Raw genomic sequence first — 27,546 nt, 5'->3', positions numbered from 1 at the left:
TGCACTGATAGAGGACAGCTCCGCTTCTCCAGTTTGATGTCGGAGATTGGCCATAAAATCCTTGAAGGTACGGCCATCCTTCCTTATTTTGAACAAAGCTAACCGGCGTTTGAATAGTGGTTTGAGCTCTAAGAAGTGATTTTCAATGACGAGATAGCACGCCTCAATTGACGCGGCATCATCAACGTCAATGTTGATAGCAGCACATAGGTCGCTGTGGAGGAAGTTTTTCAACATTGCTTTTTTCCATCCATGTCCAAAGCTTCGTTGTGAGATGCCTTATAATATGCTTGAAATTTTTCCAGCCACACTCATCTCAAAAGGTTCGGACTCGGCAGATAACATGGGGGGTTTCAAGTCCGAAACAGGCTTGAACTGTGCCCTTAAAGGCACCAACGGCACTGGAGGCGATTGGTGATCACGGTTCGGAATGGTGCGGGACATTAGTAGTTCCGCTACCTTGCTGATTTTTGCAGCCTATTCGTCAGTGGCCTTGGCCTTGTCCTCATTGATGGCGTCCACCTCGGCTCCGATTTCTTGTTTAATGGCAACATCGTCGTATAAATCAATCATCTCGTCCATTTTCTATTCAGCGTTCGCAAGAAGACGCCATAACCTGTCCTCTGGTTTGTTGAAGTCGCGGACGAGTTGCAACTTTTTCGAAATCTGCACCTTGCGGTTGGCGATTTGCTCCTTGAGGCCCATTTTCACGAATCGTGACGAAGATTGGTGAAGGAGACGACAAGCTCCTATGGAAACTCTAGTTGCGTGTCGGCGGGTTGCAGGGCAGAAGTGTGAATAGTTAGGGGCGTGGTACGGAAACTATTGCTGCGCCATGTTGTTTTTGTGTAAGGCGATGGGAATAAGAACAAAAGACGAAGGGAAGTCTCTCAGTGGAACGCCAAGAACAGAATGTATTTCGACAGCAGAACACATGAGTTATACACGAGCATATCCAATGAGCAGAACTGCCAAATACTACACTTGTCTGGGATTTTTGAACGTAAAATCAATTCGTCTTGAATGATGATTATCTGGATAACCTGTTTTTTAAAAGGAACCGCACAGACCTAGCATTTAGATTTGGGCGAGAACAGTCTTGCTTTTGGTCAACAGAAAAGTAGCAAATAAAACATAAGTTTTCTTTTAAAGCTTAGGACCTAAGTGATTTTTTTTCAGAATTGGGGGAAAACATAGGAAAAGGCAAAACAAGCAAGTTTTACCAAATGGTGTAGATTACTTCAACGAAACAATTTTCTGGATAAGTATGGATTTGTTTTATGACCCAAACGGGAAAAACTTACTCTCATAACTGTTGCTTTATCAAATGATGTTGCGATGGAATGAATTTCCAGGGTTTTGGTGTTCAATGATCGTATTTTAACGTCATTCCAAAAAAGGAAATCTGATGGTTCGTCCTCTGTGACCAATTGTACTCCATGGGTTTGATTTTCTATGATTTGAATCAAAACCAAATTTTGGTTTTTGGTAGTTGCCAACTCATATATACCTTACAATGGGAGGTGCACCTATATTACACATCAATGGATATGTTCGATGAGCATATCCAGCTGAAGGTGGGTAAGGCTTTTCAAATGTGTGGTTGGATATATCGCACGTTTAAGTCCAGAGATAGCATCACGATGCTAACTCTGTACAAGTCGATTGTCCAGCCACATCTTGAATACGCCTCACCCATTTGGGCTCCAATGAGTTCAGCAGTTTGCAAAAGGTCGAGCAAGTCCAAAGATGTTTCACTAGGAACATCACAGGAATGAGAGAGCTCTCGATTGGGAAAGGTTAGAACGGTTGGGATTGTACAGTACTCAGAGAAGGTACGAAAGGTATCTGATATTGTACGTTTTCAAAAGTATCCATGAGCTTTGTCCCAACCCAGGGTTTAGGGTCAATTCTAGTGACCGCAGAGGCTTAATGTGCGTTTTGAGAGCACCTTCAAGTCTTCGAGAATCCAGGCTAGTTCGAACAATGAAGTCCACATCTCTTCTTTCTCGGGCTCCTTCATTGTTTAATTTGCTTCCCTCTGATATTCGTAGGGAATACGTAGGCCTTGTTGATCCGGTAGCATCTTTCAAGTCAGACTTGGACAAATTTTTAGATAGCATTCCAGATCAACCCTACATTTTAGGACTAACTCGGTCTGCCAACTCAAACTCATTGGGAGACCAAATATCATATAAAGATTGAAAGGTAATAAATAGACGAATTATAACCTTTTATTTTAATAGAACGGGGGATTACATTCCCTGTAGTGGTTAGAAAAGCCCGGAAAAAACAACCAAATGAAGAGAAAAAGATGGTTGAAGCGAAATTGATTAACGCACGACCAAGTGGTGCTTGGGTATTGGGATTCGGCGGCGTTACACAAGGACACTAAAGCAAGGAAACGCCACCTTTTTGTGATCACCAAACCTTTCCCGCCAAGTAAGGCCTAAACCTTTTGCCGCTGAAATTTTTGAATGTCAGTTATCGGCATAATAATTGAACAAAATATGTGACTAATATCATTTTCGTAACTATTGATGGTATGTGCTTAAAACCAGGCATTCAGATAAACTTAAAATGACTTTAAACATGTCTTAAAGTACAACAACTGAAAAAAACTAATTAGGTTTTCTTGATAAAACAAGAATTTGCTCAAAACACAATCAATAAATTCTCTTTTGCCAAAAATATTACTAGTAGAAAATTCTTTCAGACACATCTTGTTCAAATTTCAAGTAATTTGACGCATTTGTTATGACTACTATGGTTCTCACTCTAGGAATGGCCCTCAATCCAAAAGTAGACATACTGTAGCTCAGAGCTACATATTGTTCTTTAAACTCATATGGATGCTTCATAATCATGAAATAATAATTTTAAGAGATATGGCACCTGTTTTATTTGACTATTTTGGTATTTTGGATGCTTTTGCAAGAAAAACAATTTATTGGAGTCCAAAGTGCAAATTGAGATCTAGTCTACTGTACTTTGATATTTCTCTGTGCCCCTTAAATAATGCCTGCCTTTTATGCAAACTTCCTAATAAGAAGAAATTTATACTCTACAAAAAGATAACTCATTCAAATGTGTGGGTTTAGACAAAATTATCAATTGTCCATCCAAGATATTCTAATATGTTAACATTTGTGTACATGCACTTTTATTGCTTATTCCATACACTTTTTTTATATTTTGTCAGTGTACATTACCCATCAATTAATAAAATGATGCTTGATGATTTTCTTTCTATGTGTGTTTTTGAGCCAATTTTACACAATATTTCACCAATTTCAATCGAAAAACAATTTTGATTGTTTTTGATTAATTTGATGTTCATTTATTCCCCTGACTTTCAAGATTAATTCAGAAATATTTAGTATATGGACGGAGTTGTATATCAAGGAGATCATTATTTAATTAAAAACACCTTAATGTACTATGCAGTACGGATAATCTTGTTTTATTCATACTGGAGTTAATGTCTTGATTCAAGGCAATGGCCTAATTGGGCGGTGAGGGGAAATCTGTGTCGTTTCCTCTCTATAGAGTCCCTGCGTTACATCACAAAGCAAAAGCTAAAAGTAACCAAAGACTGCCATTGGTTGAAAGTGAGGACAAACAAAGTCAGGTAAGCCATTTCTGTCTAGATAAAGAGGCGAAATAGGTGGGAAATTCAAATTGAACAGAAATTGCCATCTTGAAGTCATTGATTTTTTCGATATCTGTTACTATATGACCCTTTGGTGTCAGATTCAGAATCAAACAAAATGAGAATCCTGTTTGTTTCATACTCATGGAGTAAAAGGGAGAAATCGTGCAGACCAGTACATAAATCTTGAACCAATGTCCTCAAATTTCTTATGTATTGTAAACTTGATGACAGACTAAATATTTAAAAGTCCAAATTGCCAGTACGATGGATTTCACAAGATATCTTGGCGTAGTTAACTATGGCGGAGATCACCAGGCGGAAAACCACTAGCGAAGATCATTGATGGGGAAACCGATGGCCACCATAAAAAATGTATCCAAAAATGTATTTTAAATGAGTTTCAAGTTACCCAATATTTTATTTTGAGTTAAAATAGCATTACACAATGTAACGAAAATAATTCATCTGAGATCGAAAATGTACTTAATATGCCAGGTAATTAGTGGCAATTGGTCGTCAGCGAATTTGGTGGCTAAATTTTAACGAAAACTGGACCATTCAACTTGTGACAGCTGGTGGCCATCGGTTTCCCGCAACAGTAATCTCCGCCAGTGGATTTCTGCCCGGTGATCTCCGCCATAATGAACTCCGCCAACGGCAATCTCCACCACCATTGAACTCCCCTAGGGTGAACTTCGGCAGCGGCAATCTCCGCAACAGAAATAACCGCCAACGATAATCTTCGCCAAGGGTAATCTTCGCCATGGTAAACTCCGCCCGCCATAAAACCCGCATGATGGAACTCCACCAATGTTGACTTCTCTATGATATATTCCTAATTCTGCCAATTGATGCAGATTGCTCTCAAAAAAAGGAAATCCACCAAATAGATCATTGTCTAAGACAATTTTCCAAGCAATGAAATGTACTCCACCATAAATGTACTCCTCCAGAGGGACGGACCTTCGACAAAGTATTCTGAATTTTAGTCTTGTAAGTCTGATCAGAATACGGAAAAATTGGAGCTGAAGTCATAAAAATTCGCCTTTACAATTAAGTCTTGAGACAAAGTTTTTATCTCTTCTTTTACTTTTTTTTCAAATCTTTATACGTTATTTGGTCAGGGCATTAGTAACAAAATTACAACTAACGAAATTACAGTAATTCTTTCCTTTTTTCGAAGAAAGAACTGTAATTGCATTACATTTTAAAATTGGGTAATTGTAACGACTCAAAAACAAAAAGAATTACTCGTTACTCGTTTCTTTTTCAGCTTATAGAATGGCCTTTAATTTTTCGTTTATCTCGCTCGTGATAGCTGAGGAGACTGAAGGCTCAACAGAAATTGTCTTTTTTGCTACTTCAATCTAGCATATTATGAACAGTGACAGTTCGGGTTGAAAATTGTGCTTGCTGTCAACTACTCTGAGAGTATTCTTGATTTTAAATTTTCTTGCATAGGCTACTGTATTGTTTACACCTTCTCAATCAAATTCTTGTGGACTGAGAACTTGATTCAGTGCAAATGTCAAGCAAGGAAAATCTTCTTTTTGGCTTGATCAAATTTCCAAAGCCTTCTCATTTGCACGACTTAAGGTGTAGGCTACTAACAGGGAAGCTTTACCCACTTCACCAACATCCCAGACAGGGCCCCAATCTTGACTCCTCAAAGCATTTGGACGCAATACATTTTGAACAAGTAGGCGAAGACTAAATGCTAAGGTTTATTGTTGAAAAATGTTACATATATGCTTCAAATGTTACGCAGTAGGACTGCTTGAGTCAAAAAACACAACTTCTTTAGAGAAGAATGAATGGTCTTGATGGGGTACAGCCATTAAATATTGGTCATCAGAAATTCTAATAAAAGTAATTGTAACGAGTAACGCCATAACATTTTTTTCAAGTAACGGTTGTGTAACGAATTACTATTTTTGACCAATGTAACTGTAACTGCAATTCGTTCCTTTTTTGAGGAACGACTAATGCCCTGTATTTGGTTTACCAACAAACTTGAGTTGGTAGGCCTAACTAGTCCTTGTATGTAGAGTTTATCCAGCTAAGTATTTGTCCAAGTCTGACTTGAAAGATGCTACCGGATCAACAAGGCCTACGAATTCCCTTAGAATATTTGAGAGAAGCAAGTTAAACAATGAAGGTACCCAAGAAAGAAGAGAGGTGGATTTTATTGTTCTAATTAGCCTGGATTCACGAAGGCTGGAAGGTGCTCTCAAAAGGCACATTAAGCCTCTACTGTCACAAGAATTGACCCTAAATCCTGGGTTGGGACAGAGCTCATCAATGCTCTTGAAACCGTAGAGTATCAGATACCTTTTTTACCATCTCTGAGCGCTGTAAAGTCCCAAACGTATTATATTGCCATAATACTACATGGGTTCCCTTTTCTTTTCTCTTACTTAAACGTGGAAACTATACTGAAATGGGGTTTTATTTGATGGATTATTTCTTGCTACAAGTTTCTCTATTAAAAGAGAGCTAACCACACATTGCATCAGTAAACCGCAAATTTGGTCAAATGTAATTTCAACTTGGACTACTTAAAATGGGTTCTCCGCCCAAACGCTTTCCATATTGAGCTATTTAGACTGCCGCGTAATTTTTTGACTAGTTGTTAATTTTATTCCAGGCGTTAATTCCAGGAGAATGTTTCACTTTATTTCTTGACTATTTCCAGTGATGAATACCTTCCTGCATTTGAAAGCGCTAAAACTTAGCAAAATAAGTGGTTGTAAAAAGCTTGGAAGCTTTGCAGAGTGCAATGAAATTAAAACCATCTTTGGTGCCTTCTGGAAAGCTTTTCCCCAGCACTTAAACAATTCCTTGACTATATTGAGTTTCAAGTTTTAATTACAAGGGATTATTTTGTACTGTCACCTGGGCGGCTTATCGGCTTCTGTAATTGCAGATTTCAGTCCTCAATCCGGTCTATTCTAAGAGGATTTGCCATTTTGCATGAAGTTCTCCAACCACCAATGGCTCGAGGATGGACACGGAAAGGCTCACCCACCCACTTCCCCTTCTCCTTCCTGCCTTCAGCGTGGCCCTAGATTTTTTTCCTGAGCTCACGGCAATGCTTTCTTGTATTTTCGACAACGATCGGAAAGTGGTAGCAAAAAATTGTTACACTAAAAAACGGGAATCTTAACAAAATGTTTAAAATTGCCCCCATATAGAACAGTTTTTAAAACAATTGATTGTCACCCCTATGAATTTCTTCTGAGTCTCTAGTGATGAAACACGACGCAACAATGCTACTTCACCAGATCTAGAAACACTCTTTCACGCATGCTAAATCTCCATGGTTTATGCTTTTATGCTATTATGCTTGTCCCCCTCACATGAAAGAACTCTGTTGAACACAGTGGTAAAAATACCCTTCAAAGTTTTGATGGAAATTCCCAAGCACATCTTGGCATTTTTCTCCCTCAGAAAATTATGGGAAACAGTTTTGATTTTATTGGTTTATGAAATTCTAGCCCACATAAAAAACTTACATACCTAAAAACATTATAAAAACTCAAATTTTCAAGAACCTACTCAATGTAAATTGGGAGCACGTTTAGTTAGCTCTAGAATATAATTTATGGTATCATCTATCTCACCGCTACTTAGTAACATGGGATTTAGTGGTCCAAATTTCATCGTTTTTAGCCTCAAAATGCCCCGGTTATATGTTAATCCAATTTCCCAAAGACCTAATATCGATTTTCAATATCACAATAAGGAAAGATTATTTTTCTTTTTCTTGCATAGTCTCACAATAGCTAAAAATGCTATATGATGTCACTTCAAACACATTAAAAGTGTAATCTTTGAAAATGTGTTTTACAATCGTCATGGGTACACTTAGTTAAGCATTCACTTCAATTCTGAAGACAATACATACAACAAACCATGTTTTAGATTTTGTCGTTTCTTGAAGACTTTGTTAAACTGATCAAAAATAGCTCCTTTCACCATTGCTTAGTTACAAGGGATTTAGTGGTCCAAATTTCAGCGTTTTAGCCCCAAAATGCCCCGGTTAAATGTTAACTCAATTTTCCAAAGATTTAATATCGATTTTTATTATCACAAATATAAAAGATTATTTTTCTTTTTCTTGCATAATTTCAAATTAACTGAAAATCTTATATACAACCATATCTAAACCCTCAAAAGAGCAGATTTTTGAAAATTTATTTTATAATCGTCTAAAGGACATTTAGTTGGGCGGTCACTGAAAATTTCATAAATATCAATAAAGTATTAAAGAAGCTATTTTAGTAAGCGTCGTCATAAGCGTCGTCACCAATTCAAGACTCAGATACAAATGGTAGGCATGAGGCCAATGAATTGGTAGTCTTTTTCAACCACCCTGACATTTTGAATGACAGCCCTACCTTTGATATTTTTCAAAATAACCAACAGACCAAGCCCAACCAGCCAAAGGCCAAAAGAAATAGAGTAGCCCTTAATTTATTCTACGATTATGGGTAGTCATTAAGCTGAAAGTTAAAGATGGCACACTCAGTATCATACATGTGAACATAGCCGACATCAAAAAACGTCTGGTGGGATAATGAAAAGGGGCGGGTTATCCTCATTCGTAAGAGGGAGGTATTTAGACATGTTGTCTCATGTTGTGATGGTAAATAGTTTTTGATAAGCTATTTTATCATTCTAAAACTATGAAGTGAGAAAAAGTTTTTCCAAGCTGATTCACACAGATAGTACGGGATGGTGGCCACATTTACAGACAGAGATTCAAACCTGGCTGGTTTCACCCATTCAAAGACTGGTCTGACATAGTTTCAATCCAATCTAAAACGGGGTATAGTTACGACGGGGGTAAGGAAACCCCCCGTGATCTTCATTGGATGACTCATGGAATTGAGGATGGCCATAACGAGTCCGTTCCACGCAATGAGACAAATTGATAATCACGCAACTAAAGTACCGAAATCGGACTCCGAAAGTCCATTTGACATGCAGCTCAAAGTTGCCAGGTGGCGAAATTCACCGCCAAATAATTCAAAAGTGGCTGAATGAAAAAGTTGTTTGCGGCGTTAAATTTCAATTGGCGGTAAGCCGAAAATGTGGCGGAATGAATTAAATGTTTGCGGTTTGAAATTTTAATTGGCGGGACGCCAAAAATGTGGCGGCATATGGCGGAATGAAACATGAAGGAACTTAAAAAAAGGCGTGTTTGGTAATGTCGCAACTTTTAGTTGTTGCTTTCATTTTTAGTTCCACATGTTTTTGACCTGACTCATTTTATCTTAATTCAGCTGAGTTTAATAAAACGTCATTGTTTTGTTGCAATGGTATCTGAAATGAAATGGATGAGAGAGTTAATTGCAATTTGCCCAATGGCATGTGTGGGTTGGTTTTGGGTGGAATTCTTTTTAGGTCGAGCCTTGACTCAAAGTGCTTTCACACAATAACAAGATCCAGCTCAAGCTTTTCCCTAATATGCAACTAGCTTCACAATACTTCACATATAAAAGAGCAAATACTAAAATACTTGCATTTTAGTCCAGGTGTCTGAGGTGCCAGGTGCCTGAGGGAGAGTTGAGATAAAGCACTGAGAGGAAACAAATTAAATCTAGAAACCTGCATGGTTAGGGGTATACTAATTTCGGCGTTCCAAGCTAGGAGACAAGAGGACATTTGATCTTTGAAGACTTTGAAAGTTCTTCATGGTTTAGTGTTTTGTTTTTACGGGCTTTTCCAATGGCCGAGTGGGTCAACTTATAAACGGACTACGTAACGGGAAAATAATCCCCAGTAATATCAAAATAGGGGCAATATTTGAACGTGCATTGTCTGATCTCTAAAAAAAGTTAAGATCTTAGAAGACCTAGCCGTTGAAAGAGAGAGTGATTTCATTCATTTCTATAATAGAAGCCTGGCTTCGACAAGGGGTCATAGATGAAGAACTAACCATAGTTGGTTTTAACTTAGTTCGTTGTGATAGGATACGCCCTAATAATCCCATATTCCCACATGGGGGTGTAGAAGAACTTGCCCTGATTTCAATTCTGAAATAGGCCTATTGATAAATTAGGTTCAGTTAGTTTTTGGAGCAAGTTTGCTTTTAGTGCAATGTTTTTACCCGCCCTAGTCATGATGTATTACAACCAATTATTGTTTTTTTTTTCAGATAGCACAAGGACATCTAGCGACGATAGCACGATACACACACCTGTGGTAGAGGTGGAGAGCCCAGAGTTGAAAATTGCTCAATTGGACGCGGCCCTTCAAGCCAAAGACTTGGCCCTTCAAGCCAAAGACGCGGCCCTTCAAGCCAAAGACGCTGCCATAGAAGAAATGAAAAAGTCCAACAAACAACTTTGTGAAGAGATGGCTTGTGTGAAGCTTGCTGATAAGCTGAAGGAGACACTTTCCTTAGCAACGAGAGGAAATGAAGACCCCAAGCAGTTGGCACGACAAATGACCGAAAAAATTGATGAAGCAAAAGACTACGTATGGTCTTTAAATTATAATGCAAATGTTTTTTAGATCTTGGTAAATAGTTGGCTAGTTCAAGGTTAAATACCCAAATGACTTGAAGTTTTGTAGAGTAGAACTTCGATTGAACGATATTGTCCGTCAGCAGAGAACATTATTAAAGCGAAATTTATCATTAGATAGAGATTCGTTAAATCGAAGTTAGACTATGCAGGGTCTTTCAGCAAAATTGATCAGTAAGACGTTGCAATAGAAATAGTCGTCGTAGGCCACAACGCCAAAGAAATTTCAACTGTAATTCCAGCAATGGGAAGGGAAAGCTCTACACTACTGATCTGCGCTTGTTGCAAAATGGCATCAAAATTGGCCTTTTGTCTTAATTCATTGTTGTAGTATTATAACTTAAAGACCACGATATAGTTGCACTATAACCTCTTCAATGAAAAAACCCTGAACATCACTTACGTTTTTGCATTCAATCAATGGAGATTGTAAAACATATGGAACGAGTTTTTATCCTTTATTGTAATCACCTCAATAATGTTATTTCCAGTGAATAGTTTTTGCAATGTAAGGAAGCTAATAGTGGTTGGATGATTTCAATTTGAATAAAAGTGTTTTTAAAAAGATCTCTTATTTTTATTTCAACCTTATTCAAAAATTAGACTGGTCTCATTGACTGACCTCATCGACTAGCCTCGTTTTCATCTTCACTTTAGCCACGGACTTGTAGAAATATGGACTGCGAACGAGCTTCCCGCCCAATCGGCCTGCTCTTGGTCATAGCAAATCTGAGCCACTTTTCGAATAAAAGTGATTAAATAAAAAAACGTAGACCTCCTCAATCAAGGGTAGGTCATTTTTATATCATTTGCTTGTAAAGTGGACTGTTTCAAAATTATGTTGTCAAAAGCTTATGTAGCTGACCTAGAGCAGGCCGAAAATTTGAATTTTATGTACTGTTTACTACATAACTTTAACACTGTCTCCTGAGTTCCCTTAGCCTACGTTTGGCCTCAAATTTGACCAAGTTCATCTATTCAACCACATCTTGCGGTCGTATGAAGTGCTTATTTGGAATAAGATGAGCGGTTTAGGAGACACGAAATTTTGGCTTCCTTTCGCAGTCCATATCTCTAGAAGTCGGTGCTTTAGCCTATTCTCTGTCTATGTGGTCCCTCATTCTAGGCTATTCTTGAAGAGACCAGAGATACGAGGGTTTGTGAGTACAACTGGTTAAGTTCCGGCGGCCGACGGATTTGGTTCCGTGAATTTAGCAATGAGTCAGAGTCTCTACTCCCCGGAATTTTCCCACACCAAGAACCTAAATGAACCTAAATAAAACTTTTAGACTATATTTCGACATTCATCAACTAGACATTATTTAAAATAGTGGGTCAAACAGTTTGCTTTGGCGAACTATATAAGAAGTCTAGAATGAAAGTATTAGCTACATGTGGGATAAATCTAAAGAAATTGACCATGCTGTTAAATTCTTGGAGAGATATGTGGAATAGGAAAATGAGGAACAGCGTCTACTTTATTTTGGAGGGGTGAAGCACCAGACGCATCAACAAAATGTCCAAGGAATGTCGGTCTGGTCTTGCCAAATTCACACTTGTAAGAACTAATAACCAGCCCATGATTTGCAAGCCTTGAAAATATTGTACAAGGGTGGAACTTGTGTTTCTCCAGAGTGGTGCTAGTAACGAGCAAGTCAAGTCATCTAAGTAACAAAGGACATATGGCAGGTCGGCTAGGATGGCATCCATCTTTTGCTGAAACGTGTTCCCAGCATTACATAAACCAAATGACATTCTAGTGTATTCCAATAGCCCAAAAGTGGTTGTAATTGCCATTTTATAGATGTGTGCAGGGTCCACAGGAATCTGGTTATAGCCTTTCATAAGGTTGATCTTGTTGAACACCGATTTGCCATGAAGCGTTGCGGTGAGATCAAGAATGTGGGGAAGCGGATATTTATCGGGTCTTGTTACGGAGATTAGTTGCACATAATTTCTGCAGATTCTCCACGATCCGTCTGATTTTGGAACGACTACTATTGGGCTGGCCACCGAAGAATTTGATCGTCTCGCAATACCAGGCGAAATGTTCTCCTCTATTGAAGCTTTTGCTGCAAGTAATCGAGGTGAATCTCAGCGTCTTGGTTTTGCGCGGGGCAATAAACCAGAAGTTTCAATGAAATGCGTAACACCATGGGCCATGGTGGCTTCATTAAAAGTTGGAGTTGAGAGCGTGGGAAACTCCCCTAAGAACTGTAAACAAGGATCATTGACAACTTGAAAGCACTCTAGGCTGCTCACCCCGTATTCCGATCCAAAGAAGGACATTTTTAAATTAGGTGAAAATCGCGAATGCCCACTCTATTCAAAATTCCTGTCTCTAATTTGTCGCAGGAAGAGCTAATTAGGTTGTTGTAAGATATTTAGGATTTTTGATGATCAAACATTTTTGGTAATCTCCCTGATCAATTTCGCATCATAATCCAGGATTTTTGGACACCCCGATCTGTCAGATGAGTGCTACCATACATTGCGTCTTTGGTGTTGTTTGGGCAAAAGTCTTTTGTGTTGCGTGTGAGAATTTTGATGCTCAAATATCATTTTCCACATCTGAATTATACAATAACAGAAGTTGAAATATGCACAAGAGTATTTACTTCCAATATTTCATATATATGGCAACCACCCATGGAATAACTTAGTTTGTACATCTCTTCTTGTTTGATTATTTGGTAACACTAAATCTGATATCGTGACGTCACAACTTATTGATATGAACAAGTCTCTGAGTCGGCCATTGCTAGTGCAAAAGCGTTTGACACTGGTTCAAGAAATCATCGAAAAAGAGAACAAGTGGGTAATGTTGGTGCTTTGTTTGGCTGAAATTTGATACTTCAGACGTGTAGTGTTTTAAAAAGCAAACCGAAAAATGGAAAGACAGTGTGGAACATTGTAAAAGAGCCCGTCAAAGTGGTCAAAATCTGCGCCCAAGCATCCTTCCCAAAAGCCCAATTGGTTCTTTGAATTGTCATTTTGGTCCACGGGAAGAGTCAATCAGCTGAGCAAGAACTTTAATGCAATTAAACAATGTGTGTCTCCAAATGTTGTTACAGGGCTCAATCAGACTGAGAAGCTCCCAATAATCGTTCAATTCTCGACTTGAATATATCATGACAAAGTTTTTTCCTTAATATTGTTTACGATGTTATTATGTTCTTAATACACAGACCAAAACACTTCAATGTATCTTAAATATATTTGTTGCTCTTGGTTTATACATGTGACAGGTACACATTCTTGGGTTAGTGAGTATTACATGGGCTCAATGAAGCCTAACTGTCTAGTTCAATTAAGTTGTAATTATCAAAACAGCACAAGGTATAAGTTCAATTTGACACATGGTTGAGGTTTTTGGGTGTTGCTTGGTTGTTGATTATCTTGATATTTAATGATTCCAGCATATTAACAATAGTTCGAGGATCAACTTTGATCTCTGTTTGGAGGAATGGCTCTCTTCTGTTGAAAAACATTAAGAAAGAAGAGCTTCATGTTGATGCCATTTGAATACTTCATTAGATTGCAGTTTTGACACAGAACTTTCAATGTTCATCCACCGCAATTTTTGAATGGTGTTGACGATTTTGACGCGATCTTTTACGTTGTTCCACAGTGTCCTTTCAGTTTTCGATTTGCTTTTCACTACACTACACGTATTAAGTATCAAATTTCAGCCAAACTAAGCACCAACATTATCCACTTGTTTTCGTTTTCAATGATTTCCTGAACCAGTGTCAATCGTTTTTGCACTAGCAATGGCCGACTCAGAGTCTTGTTGATATCAATAAGTTGTGACGTCATGATATCTGATCTAGTGTTACCAAATGATCAAACAAGAAGAGATGTACAAACTAAGTTATTCCATGGGTGGTTGCCATATATATGAAATATTGGAAGTAAATACTCTTGTGCATATTTCAACTTCTGTTATTGTATAATTCAGATGTGGAAAATGATATTTGAGCATCAAAATTCTCACACGCAACACAAAAGACTTTTGCCCAAACAACACCAAAGACGCAATGTATGGTAGCACTCATCTGACAGATCGGGGTGTCCAAAAATCCTGGATTATGATGCGAAATTGATCAGGGAGATTACCAAAAATGTTTGATCATCAAAAATCCTAAATATCTTACAACAACCTAATTAGCTCTTCCTGCGACAAATTAGAGACAGGAATTTTGAATAGAGTGGGCATTCGCGATTTTCACCTAATTTAAAAATGTCCTCCTTTGGATCGGAATACGGGGTGTGCTAACAGGGCCTCTTGATGCTAGAGGGATGGTCGTTTGTGGGCAATCGGGATCAACTAATCGCTTACCGCGCGCAAATGTCAACGAGTAAACCTGAATCTTGGAGGAAATCGCTCCCAAGGATAAGAGACTCGACATCGGCAACAATGAACATCCACGTGAATATTTTGGCCCCAGGTTTAACAAAGGAGACCGGAAACTCCAGGTGTTTATTCGGGTTTTGTTTGCTGTTGTGAGAAGACGCCCCATAGGCTTGTTCTTCTCGGTGAGAGTTGCAGGCAAAACGGAAACCTCGGCACCAAAATCAATCAGATATTTAGTTTTGATTTTGCAATCTTAGGTGCAAAAAGGGCAAGGATTTGGGGATTGCTTGGGGGTTTGCCGACCCTCCTGGGGCTTACTGAAGATCGGCTAGGAATTCCCCCAAGTTGAAGTTGTTTCCGTGGAATTATCGTGGCTCTCTGCAGAACTAATCTTCTTCCAGTAAGAATGATTTTTCTTTAGTCTAATTGATTTGGTGTTTGTGCCACCATTCTGACGTTTTTGGTCTTGAAGAGAACTAGTCGACAGTTCTATAGGGGGTCTATAGGGACAAACCCCGGCGACGTGATGTCTATTTTCTAACCGAATGTTATTGACCTGAGAGGAAAGTAGTTGGGTAGAACGCCAAAGATCATTGGCAGCCTGATTGACGTCTTCAATCGTCGTTAGGTTTTTGACCAAGGCAACTTCACGAACACAGTTGGGAGTTTCCTAAACAGATTCAATCCGGTTTGAGGATAAAAGTAGGACTAGTACTTGGGCGACTCCAGTCCTTCACTGTACTGAAGTCGAACAAAAAGACATTGCGAAAAACTTGCCCCAGCACTAGTCCTTCTTCCATCCTCAAACCGGATTCAATCCTGGTTTTCCATCGTAGTGTAAAGCCGCCCTAACGTCATAGCCAGCGATCGAACAAATAATCCAGCCAAAGCGGGGGTCTTTCCGATGAATCCAAAGGAGGAACATCGATGATTCGTTGCATGCGTTGTTCAAGAGTGCCTGAGTTAATCGGTATTTCAATTGTTGATACTTATAGACGCTGGGAGATATGGGTAACACCATTATGTCCCCCCAATCAAACGATGAGAGGAAGAGTCAATTGCGGCCAGGGTGTAAGAGTATTTGGTACTGTCGCCGGTTACACTCTTCACCTTGGACTCCTCCTCCACGATTGCAAACCACAACTCGGAAACGTCAGGATCAAAAGACGGAAGTTTAGGGATCACAACACTGACAATAGGTGATGTTGTCTCCCCTGGTGTAGAGCCCGCTAGAGGGGCTCGAACAGCGACGGAGATACCGTCTTGAAGGCAAGTTGAGTCTTGCGACAAATTACTTTACGTCCTTACGGAAATTGAGGTGATAACTTCCAGCTCGCTGATGCGTTTGAAGATTCCTTGGGGGCCTGGAGAATATGGAGAAAACGTTCATTGAACAACGTGTGAACCCGTTTCAATTTTCCATTCTGCTGCATTTTCGCACCATCATGGACTATAGACCAGCCATGGTGGAATCGTGCCTTGATTTCAAGGCAAGGAGGCGCCAAGAATTTTTGGGTGATCAAGCTTGAATTGTTAGTGGGGAGAAGTGGCACATTGGCATGGTGGAAAACTCGATCACTTTTAAAGCATGGCTGGCCGTGTTTCGAGCAACAAGAGAAGTTAGTCTAGCCCCCCTTTCTCCTAAGCCCACATCGGAGCCGACCACGCCTACTTCCCACGCCTTTTTTTGCGGCCCCAGGAGCGTCCCAATAAACTATAAAATAGAAATAATAAGATAAAAAATATGACAAAAAATGACTTACAGGGAATTTCATGCCCTTGTATCGGTTAAAAACCCGAGCATCAGCAAGGAAGAAAAATACTTGCTTTGTTTGCCTAGGGCATCATTGCCCAACTCAACTACAGCTCTGACTTTATCAGATCCTCAATGGAGAGAAACGTGCAAGAAGGTCAATAAGTGCCACCGATGTCCCTGCCATTGGTCTAAAGCCCACAATTGCTATTAAAACATCGAAAAACGGCCTTATTATGTTTCCAGTTATTCCCAAGGCATATTATTGTCTTTTTCAATGACATGAAAAGAAATTATATTTGTCCATTTTCTTTACAATTTCTTTAAAATCTAAAATTAGTTAAAATGTCACTTAAAACTTACCAAAGATGTGAAATTGCCTTTCATTTTAACCTAGGGCGAAAAGCTACAGTATCCTAACATGTTCCTAAAATGTTTGAACGATACTTGTGAGAGGTTAATTTTTAAAGTTGTCACTTTTGGCAATATTTATTTTCTACGTGCTAGCGATGTTTTTATTCAACGTTAATAGAATTTTGTCAAATTCAAGATTAAGCTTGATTAAAGTTGTTATTGTCAAGTATTGCATCACAATTGTGAAATATTGACATAAAGTAAGTTTTAAGTTATATTGCAAACCATTTTCGGGGTTTTCTACCTGCTTAAAAAAATGTGAAACATTTTGATTTTTATTTTAGGAATAGAAAAAGCTTAATATGCTTCTCGGCAAGTGCTTTAAGACATATCCGGAGCAATTTGTAGTCAAATGTGATGTAAATGTAAATAAATAATCTTCTCATCTTGAAGTGCTGGGATTCCAATCCCGGCAGCGGTAAAGAAGTCCGCACAAAAAAAAAAATGCAAGCTTATTGTTTGCCTGATGGATTTGAATAAAATTTTAGTTGAAAACACAATTAAGGCTACTCCCAACATCTATTGACTGAGTTTTTAAAAATATCATCTCTTTGTAGGTTTTAGATGGATTTATATTCTAATCTGAGCTAAAATCCAAGATGACTTTGCACAAAAGTTGTTCCTTTTGTTTCAATAGCAACGAGAATGGTTATTGAAAGTCTTGGCATTTGCACAAAAACTTTATCAGTATTGTGGGTACCACCGTGAACAGAAAACCCCTTTACAACAGAACAGCCCGAGGGCAAGGATCAGGGATTGTATTGAGCCCAAACAGCAAGAAGGTCGTGGCAAATATTGATCAAGCATTTTTACCTTAAATACTACGCAAAAATTGTGGAATATCCAGACAAATAAAAAAGTAGTTTCACATTTTTTAAACTTATTTTTCCTTTTTCACAACTTATTTTGGCTAATTTTCGAAACTTAAAAAAGACTTTTTTGACCAAAATCACAAACTATTTGTCCGACCCCTAATAATAATGGACGAAAAAGGATGGTGGAATTTCGTTAAAACCATTAGTGTCGGAAAAACGTGCCTTTGACAAGTTTGCACGGTACACCAAAGGTACAAGGCGCTGATGGTGAGGAGGGCATTATTTCTCCCTGTTGACCGGTTTTTGTTGGCATAATTTTTGACCCTTATCATCACCATTGAAAGCAAACGTCAGTGCTGGAAACATGTACCTTACAAAAGACAGCATTTATACAATATGCTTCTATTTATGCTTCTTGGCGTTGAGTTTTTAAAGGTGAGGCTTCAAGAAAGTCGCCGAGGTCAAGACACCTTGAATGAGTTCGCTATTTCATGCCGTCGAGTTTGAGGAGAAGACTGAGTTCTTGCCGGAGCTTCTCTTCACACGAGAGGGCATGATGAAATGGCGAACGCATTCAAGGTGTTGAGCATATGGACTTTTTGAGATCCGAACTTGAATAAACTGCATGCATGCAAAGAACGCCGCCGCTATTGAATACACAGTTTTCTTTTACAAGAACCGGTTTTCAAGGTATGAATTTCCCTCGAAAACACTTGAAGCCAAATTTGACGTTAGAGAATGTCTATTTTCTTCACGAGTGGCTGGACTTAGTGACTGTAACTTCGATTCTGGCCACTCGTGCACACAGCGCCACGAAATAAGATTTCTAATGGTGGCGTTTGGTTTCCTTGGCGTGCTGGAGAGGGAATTTTATACCGCTGAAAACCGCTTATTCTAAAAGAAAACGGTTTATTTAATGCCTGTTACTCCCTTTGGATAAAGCTCGTTGAAATTCAGATTTAAAGAATCCGATGACATGGCAAACACCTGAAACTCATTTGACTTCCTTTTGTATGAAGAGAAAATCTGACGAGAAGCTCTTGCTGGAAAAATTGATGACATGAATAGCTATTTTTTTGACACTAGTTACTCTCTCTAAATGAAGTTAATGAAAATGAGGCTTGAGACTTGAAAAAAGAATTGTTGCGATGTCGCAATGTCATGAAATGTCAGGAGAAAAGAAAGAAGAGCCCATCATTTTTATAAATTTCATGCCAAGAAAGTAGTGGTCGTTGACTAAATAATTGTAATAACATCAAAAGGAAAATGCCTTAGATCTTGAAAATTTTCAAATTTCATGACTTTTTGAAAGGACTTCAAAACTCACGATTTGCTCACGTTTTTCTTCATATCAAGAACATAAACACTCCGTTCTCTTGTTTTTGACTTTTCTTTCAACTCCAAGTTGTAGCGCCAACCTCCTACAGCTACAATATTGCCGTCATGGACTCTTCCAATTGTCTGCATGCACATTCCGTAGTCTCCCTTGACCCATAAAGGTTGGACAGAAGGTACAAACGTCTCTCCATTGAAGAGGAATGTCTTCTGATTTTGATAATCATACATCCAAATCCGTCCATCTAATAAAGATATAAGTTTACTATTCTTACTCGGCTTGGGATAGATCGAGGGGAACGGCACCTTTTTCGGCTTGTCAGTTTGCTCCTTTATCTCAAAAGTCAAGATATAAGCTGTAAATAAACAGTGTTTAGGGTCATCAAAACGTTTTTGACAAAAGTTGAGAGACGACATCCATTTCAAATGTGAGAACTTTTCGATCTTGATTCTGTAAGTTCTTCTTGAAAGAAGCGATGACTGGCTCAATCAAACTCGTCATCGTAAGTCCTCTGGCCAAAGCTAGGTTTCTGTGAGGGAAATGAACAAAATCTCTCTATCGATATCAATAGCTAGCTCCTTAAGCTTTCTGCTATTCCATTTGGAAATAAGGCAATGCACTTAGAACTTAAGCCCTGTTCTGCTTTAGGACATTCTATGGACTAGAACTCTGACATTACTAAGCGCGGTGCTAAAAAATCCAATTAGGTAACTGTCGGCGATGCTCTCAAGACTTTTAAAGATGTTTTTAATGTTCACAATACAAGAGGAACAATTTCTGCTTGATTGAAAAAGTTGGTTAGCGCTCAAAAATGTATAACTTGTCACTTAAAACACACTTCATGGAACATTGGACAAGAAGTGCAAAATATCAAGATGATTGAAAGTGTTAGATGCTCCTTCAGTAGAAATTCCCAAGCATTTAGCACCTACTTAGCTATTGCAAGTTGAATTATCAAAGCTAGGCACCAAATGTCTTAACGGTACCTTGGCGATAATTCATTAACAAAATATATACATTTTGGACCTCATATTCTCCTATAGTTTATTGTGTTTCGTTCTCACCCGAATTATACATACATTTAAAATACTTGGCTTACAATCTTTCCGTGGCGCAGTCGGTTGCTCATATCCGATCTGTGGAACAGTAACCGACTGGCATTGGTGGCCCCTTCGATATCCCCAGTGGTTGGTTCCCGATTCTGCATTGCTTATGATTTCCCTTACTGTCCTGGTGGTGGATTTGGATTTGTTGAATGGTGGTCGTATATATCGTTCCAATATGGTTTGGTCGTTCTCCAAGTTTATATGAACATCTTTCATCGGTTTGGTTCAACTCGCTCGCACACCTGTGGATAAACTTCAGTAGTTGAGTATTTCTACCTCATTCCTTGTCTATTATGGCTAGTCGGGACGAGCTGTTGAAGCTTAAGGCTTCACGAAAAGGTTTCAAAAGCCTTACCTCAAGATGCAATTGATTCGTATGTCGAAGGTTCAAGAAGCAATCTTGGAAAGTAAAATTAAACCAGTACCGAAATGCCGAGGCCACTGTTGTGTGCCATTGTGCGGCCGATGATAACGATATGGACAAGGAATTAGATTCCCACGAGGATGCTTTTGATAAAGCTAACCTCTAGGTCCGAGGGTTCCGTCAAGATTTTGATAGGACTACGAATTCTCCTTTGGATGGAGTATCGAATGCCCTGCCGAATACCGCTTCAAATTCTAGTCTTCCCTTGTTGAATATTAAGCGTCCCCCTATGTTGGAAGAAGACACCAATTTACGTACTTTCATTCAGTGGTGTCCGGTGTGGAACAATTATTGTACCTTGATTGCTTTGTCGCAAAGGGACAGAGCTACTTAAGTGTCACTACTCTGGGAGTGTTGCAGCCCTGGATTTCTCCAAATTGCGCACCATTCTTTGGGAATCAAGCCGGATACTGGGCGAAACGTTGAGGAAATTATTCAAATCATCCGAGATCAATTGAGGAGTCTCCGAAGTGTCCACTTTGATATGCGAGATCTCCTGCTAGTTAAACAACAAGACGGGCAGGATTATACAAGTTTATGTAACGCACTCCGAGAGCAAGCCGAATTTGCAGCCCTAGCAAATATTACCCAAGATGAGTTGCTAATAGCATTGTTGTTGCAAGCCATGAAGAGTGAAGACGACAAAGCAAAAATTATGGAGCGAAACCCTAAGACTTTTGACGAAGCACGTTTTCAAATTCTTGAACTTGAAACGTCTCGCCATGGGGCCAAGGGGATGGCTGCGAGTTCCTCCCCCAATCACGTGTTTGCGGCTCGTATGAAATCCCATTATCGTTCCCAAAAAGATGTCTTCCAAGAAGTCCTACAGTGTTTCTTGCAAGTACTGTGGCCTTTCTACTCATCCCCCAGAGAAATGTCCTGCTTTTAAAAGTGTTTGTCGTCTGTGCCATCAAAAAGGACATTGGGACAAAGTCTGCAGATTTCATACAAAGGATGCAAAAGCGTTACCTGGGTCAAAACCTCTTCAAGCTTTGCGTGTCGGTTCCTTCAGATGAGGGATTGAGATCGGACTAAGACTTGTAGGTTACACAGGGCCTCCAACTTTTCTTGCATTTTGTGCCGAAACCGGGGCAGATATCTCAGTAATGGGAGATCTACTCCTCAAATCATCTGCTTTGGACAAAATTACATCTCTCTCAAGCGCTACTGAAGAAGTGATTGGCATTGGCGGAAACTCCTTAAAACAAATGTGTATGTTTACCGCCACTTTATCTATTGGTAGTATAACTGCCAGTGGGCTTCCTATCATGGTGTGCTATGGATTAAAAGATGCTTATCTCCAAGCTTGTTTCCAAGCTTGCGGTGCTTTGCCTATCATTGATTCAAACTTTCCGTCTCCAAAAGCCACTGTTGCATCTTTATTGCTTCATCAACCTCCCGTTTCTTCATCCATGATTTGGAAGGATTGCGAGCTATGGATTTCCCAACTACCCGCGGTGATTAAACCAGATGTCCTCCACATAGTGGAGACGAAAATCAAGGATGTCTATGCGGAGGAATTTGAATCTGGGACCCTTCGTCCAATGCGTGGTCCTATTGTGGGGGACCCGATAGTGATTCATCTGAAAGAAGACGCCAAACCCTTTGCAATTCATGTAGCTCGCCAAATCCATTTTGCCTACAAAGATAAACTTAGAGATATTCTCAGGGACTTGGTCAAGCAAAAAAATGCTACACCTGTTGGTGATGTTGCACCTGAATGGTGCCATCCTATTGTTTTAGTCCCTAAAAGCAATGGTGACATTCGTTTATGCATAGATCTTACCCGTTTAATTTTGGAAGTTAAAAGAAGCATTCACCCCACCAAGACTCCTGCCGAGGCTGTTTCCGGGTTTTCTTCTGATGACTCCTTCTTTGCTAAACTTGACCTTGTTAAAGGATATTGGCAAATGCCATTGGCAAAAAAATTCCCAACCGCTCACCACTTTCCGAACTCCTATTGGGAAATTCATGTTTCTGCAATCACCCATGGGATTCGTATCCACGGGGGATTCTTTCTTGTTCCGTGGCGATGTGGCCATTGCCGGCTTGAACGTCCACAAAGTGGTCGACGATATGGCATGCGGAGAAACGACCCTTCCCAAATTGGATCAGTCAGTTAGTGATGTCCTGGAGCGCTGTCTCCAATTTGGACTGACCGTCAATTCTGAAAAAAGTATTTTTGCGTCAACTTCCATAGACTTTGTGGGATATAGCATCTCGAAAGGTCATATTCAAATGGATCCCTCCAGGGTGGAAGCTATTCAGAAGTTATCGATCCCCGCTTCACTTACTGATTTAAGGTCATTTCTGGGTCTGGTGAACCAGTTGGGCAAATTTCTACCCAATTTGACTTCATACACGTCCCCTTTCCGTCCACTTCTCAAGACCAAAAACGCTTTCATTTGGCTCCCTGAGCACTCAAAACTCTTCGAGGAGACAAAGCGTGCCCTGGTCTCGCCTCCCGTCTTGGAAATGTATGATCCAAGTCTGGAAACGATTCTTCTCACGGACGCTTCGAGACTGGGTCTTGGATTTGCCTTTATTCAGCTGAAAGAGGGTGTTCCTAAGCTGATCCAATGTAGATCCCGTTTCCTCAGGGATTGCGAGAGCCGATATGCTATGGTGGAGCTTGAGGCATTGGCAATATATTGGGCTGTGAAGAAATGCAATTTGTATTTGTCTGGCATCAATTTTCACGGTGTGACGGACCATCGACCCCTTGTTGCCACTTTCAACCGTCAGATTTTGTCCGAAATTGAAAATCCGAGGGTCTTGAATTATCGATCTCGACTCTTGGGATATCGTTTCGTTGTTGATTGGGGACAAGGCATCCACCACGCCATACCAGACGCTCTTTCCCGTGCCCCTGTCTCTAAAGCGGGTTTAAACCCCGACCCTGATGTGGAAGAACCCCATCCTTGCCTGGTAGCTGCCCTCCGTTCCGAATTTCCCGACATTAACATGGAGGACATTAGCAACATGGCAAAAACGAATGTTGCTTACCTTGATCTTAAGTTGGCAATTTTGGCGGATACTGTGGATGGCTTCTTGTTTAAAAGGGTTTCTTCTGAGCTTTCTGTGGCTGACGACATCATTCTGCGAAACAAACAAATTGTTATCCCACCATCCGCGGTAAAGATGATCATCAAGAAGCTTCATGCCAGTCACCAAGGGGTGGAAAAAACTAAACGTAGGGCCCGTCAAATCGTATTTTGGCCCGGGTTCACGTTGGACATTGCCAATGCCGTGGCAGCTTGGCCAGAATGTATGTTTTTCCGCCCAGCACATCAACCGGAACCATTGGTTCAAGACCATTTGCCTTCTCGTCCTTTTCAAGTGGCCAGTGCTGATATGTTCACCTATGGCAGAAATGAATACCCGATTTATTCTGACAGGCTTTCTGGATTTCCCATGGTTGTTCAGTACCGCAATATGCCTGGTTCATCCCTACTGATTAGAGACTTTGCTCGGATGTTTTCTATGTTCGGTGTTCCCAATATTTTACGAAAAGACAATGGGCCTCAATTTTCATCGCGAGCATTTTCCCTTTTCCTGGTCAAATGGGGCGTTACGTGGAAGTCTTCCTCGCCTTATTATCCCCAGAGCAATGGCCACGCATCAAGCATCTTTTGGCCAAGACTGGGTGTGATTTTGATTCTGAAGAGTTTGCGGAGGGAATGATGGAATTTCGGAACACGCCCATGGCCGATGGTTTGTCGCCCGCCCAAAGAGTCTTTGGGAGACCGCTTCGATCTCGGAACCCAGTCCATGACGATTTTTTGGTGGATCCTTTCCGAGGATCCACTCACGATGAGAAACGACGATCCATTGAATTGAGCCGAAAGCGCCATTACGACCGTCAGGCCAAGTCATTACCCATGCTTTCTAACGGGTCCATTATTTACGTTCAAAACCCCCAATCACGGTGGGACAAGCAAGGCAAAATCATTAAATGTTACCAACGACGCTATTTATTTAAATTCGACTCTGATCGTAAGTCATGGCGTAATCGCCGTTTTTTGCGTGTTTCTCTTTCACTTCCAGAGCCAGATGAATCTGATTTCGATGAATGCGTGTTGCCGTCAAAGTTGAGAAACCCGACCAGGATCAATCACCTCAATGTGACGGACGTACTCCGCGTAAAAGCACTCGACTTCGCAATTCTCCTGACCGGCTGGCTTATTACCATTGAATTTAATATTTGTCACACATCCCTTTTAACTTGTTTATGCATGTGTCAGAAATCGCGAAAAAGGGGGAGTTGTAATGATCGTTAGAGGTTGGACTAACACAGCCGGATTGTTCCGTTCTTGCATGACCGGTTATTTCCTCCATCTCTATGTCACCTCATCATTCTGGAATTGTCCATTGACCCGTTCACACGTGCTCCCATCTCACCCGAATTATACATACATTTTAAACACTTGTCTTACAATCTTTCCGGTTGCCATTCTCTTACTTTAGTCTCTAGGTCCTACAAATACCCAGCCTGTTTTCTAAGGTTTGTGTTGTTAAAATATTTATTATCTGTTCTGAAAATGAATTCTGCAATTGCTTGAAACCACGTACCACCTATGGTCACGCTATTCCAGGATTCCCGAGTTTAAATGAATTTTGGCTTTATAGCATATAACTACGAATGTCCTACGTAACATCCTAAATAACTAAACACACTTCTTCACGGTTGTAAATTCAATTGGCATGACTCGTAAATTGAAATGGTATTGTCTAAAGCTCAAATTTCACTGATATCGTTTTACCTTGATCAATGGCACAAGCTAGCTCAGATGCTTGACAGTCATTACAGGATCGATCCAAAACCGTACAATCATTGGTCATGGTGCAAGAGTTGGTTTGATTGCTGTAGCTGAACCAAGTGCATTCCGACCTCTGTCCACAGATAGAACCGCATTCTTTGTCACTGCCCACCTTTCGGATACCTTCCAATGCTCCATAACATCGTCCTTGAATGCCGCATTGGATCTCNTCAGGGCTTGGTAAGTTTGCTGAGGCGAGTCAATGTTGATTGAATTCAGTTTATGTCATGAACTCACCAAAGGGGGGAGTCCAAATCTTTGCTTTTTTGTGGGAAGGTTAGTACAACGAACATTTCAGGAACCCAAGTCCAGACCAAGGTGATTTGCAACACCGCACGTGATCAATGACCGATTGGGTATTCGAGCAGCCCTTCAACTTAGCATTGTGAAAACTAGCCTTGAAGTTACCGCACTTAATAAACAAGTTGGTGACCAGTAACAATGTGTGCAAAATTACAATTGATGCCCTGCGTTACCCCTACATATGTTTGTCCGTCAATCCCAAGAGTTTTGACGCTAGTTCTTACATCTGTGCAGACGCCTCCATTCAGAATCATCTGATTTGTTTCAACGTCTTTCGTACGTAGTGAAGTGTGTGGTCCGACTAGAGAGGCTCTTGAGGGAGTAAGCAGGGGCAAAGTAAAAACAGTTGATCTGTGAACACAATGAAGTCTGAATTTAGGAACTTCCCAAAAATCTCGAAAAAACGTTTGTTATAACGGGATTCCACTGTTTGTACAAGTAACAAAGTTGTCCTTGGCTTCTTCAAGAGCCTACCGATGGGTATGCCTCTTGAATTGATTCTTGAAAGGGAAATTATTCATAACCCCAGAAAAAACAATTTCAATAAAACTAGTGCTTCTATCAGAATTTTTGTTTATTCGAAGTTTTTATACAGTAGCTAGATTTTCCTGCATAGTTGGCTAAAACAGCCAACTAGGATATTTTCGTGGCTTCTCTGCTACACCACATGTCCTCTTCCTCCCTTCCATAAACCAATTGAATTCTGCGTCCACTGAAATCAACACCTCAGATTGATTGAAGCACAGGGCAAAGTGGTCAAACGGTCAAGCTGATAAGCCACGAAAATGCCTGCTAGTCTGGCTTTTTGCTTCCGTCCACTTCAGTAGAAAGACATATGAAAAATAAATCCTGTCCTGAACTTAAGAAAAATGTAGCATAATTAAAGGCTAAGAGCGGTTAAAAACCAACTCGAATGTTTTTGAAAGGCTGATAATATAATAGTTTTAGCGCAGAAACTCTTATCATTTTCTCCTTTTCATTGTGGTCACTCTATGGCGTATGGACATAAAGAGTGTTGATAATAGGGCCTAAGTAATTATTAATCCATTAATTTGACCTTAAACCTTTTTGCTTGACTTTTTGTGATTTCAAGGAGGATTGCTTTTCGGGCTGAATTCTTTGATTGCTAATGATTAGTCGTTTTTCATCTTCATTTTTAAATACTATGCATTTCGAACTTTTAGCTTTTTAAATGTGACTTGCTTGTTAGGTCCTACAAATACCCAGCCTGTTTTCTAAGGTTTGTGTTGTTAAAATATTTATCATCCGTTCTGAAAATGAATTCTGCAATTGCTTGAAACCACGTACCACCTATGGTCCCTCCATACCAGGATTCCCGATTTAAATGAATTTTGGCTTCATAGCGTATAACTATGAATGTCCTACGTAACATCCTAAACAATTTAAAACACTTCTTCACGGTTGTAAATTCAATTGGCATGACTAGTAAATTGAAATGATATTGTCTAAAACTCAAATTTAACTGATATCGTTTTACCTTGATCAATGGCACAAGGTGTCTCAGATGCTTGACAGTCATTACAGGATCGATCCAAAACCGGACAATCATTGGTCATGGTGCAAGAGTTGGTTTGATTGCTGTAGCTGAACCAAGTGCATTCCGACCTCTGTCCACAGATAGAACCGCATTCTTTGCCACTGCCCACCTTTCGGATACCTTCCAATGCGCCGTAACATCGTCCTTGAATGCCGCATTGGATCTCGGTACATTCTTGCTCCCCGCTGATGCAATTGGATCCACATTTCTCCTCGGTCAGGCTCAAACAACCGGATAGCGAGGTACATACCTTGGAATCAGTATACCAGGTAAACCATTCACAACCAGCCAAGCCTTGACAGAGACTAAGGCAAGATCGAGAAGTGTTGGTGGGACGAGCGTCCAAGATTTGGGAGTCCAAACATTCACCAGGAACGAAACATTGAATACCACGGGTGCTTGTTGAACCTAAAGTTCCGCCAATGACACAAGAGAGGAGGAAAAGTAATGTTTTTGGAGCGTTCATTCTTCA

The 27,546-nt window shown here is 40.0% G+C and overlaps 1 protein-coding gene across 6 annotated transcripts; it reads right to left on the bottom strand.

Annotated features, from left to right (window-relative positions):
• Window positions 1–897: 897 nt before the first annotated feature.
• Window positions 898–27,546, bottom strand: LOC131882047 (uncharacterized). 6 transcript variants are annotated; one of them, XR_009373441.1, is made up of 3 exons: window positions 25,157–25,376; window positions 19,169–19,218; window positions 18,760–19,107 (listed from the first exon to the last, which is right to left on the bottom strand). XR_009373441.1 is itself a non-coding variant. In XM_059229079.1 (3 exons), the coding sequence occupies exons 1-3, from the start codon at window positions 27,538–27,540 to the stop codon at window positions 18,955–18,957; spliced, it is 729 nt and encodes a 242-aa protein (XP_059085062.1). In that variant the 5' UTR covers window positions 27,541–27,546; the 3' UTR covers window positions 18,760–18,954. The 6 variants fall into 6 exon arrangements, 3 of the variants coding, with proteins under 3 accessions (XP_059085062.1, XP_059085061.1, XP_059085063.1); XM_059229079.1 differs by lacking the exon at window positions 25,157–25,376 and adding an exon at window positions 27,015–27,546; XR_009373440.1 differs by lacking the exons at window positions 18,760–19,107; window positions 19,169–19,218; window positions 25,157–25,376 and adding exons at window positions 898–1,453; window positions 27,015–27,546.

The sequence above is a fragment of the Tigriopus californicus genome, chromosome 6 (genome assembly GCF_007210705.1).
Source record: "Tigriopus californicus strain San Diego chromosome 6, Tcal_SD_v2.1, whole genome shotgun sequence".
In the NCBI taxonomy this organism is placed as follows: Eukaryota; Metazoa; Arthropoda; class Copepoda; order Harpacticoida; family Harpacticidae; genus Tigriopus; species Tigriopus californicus.
This window is presented reverse-complemented; position numbering and strand designations above follow the sequence as displayed.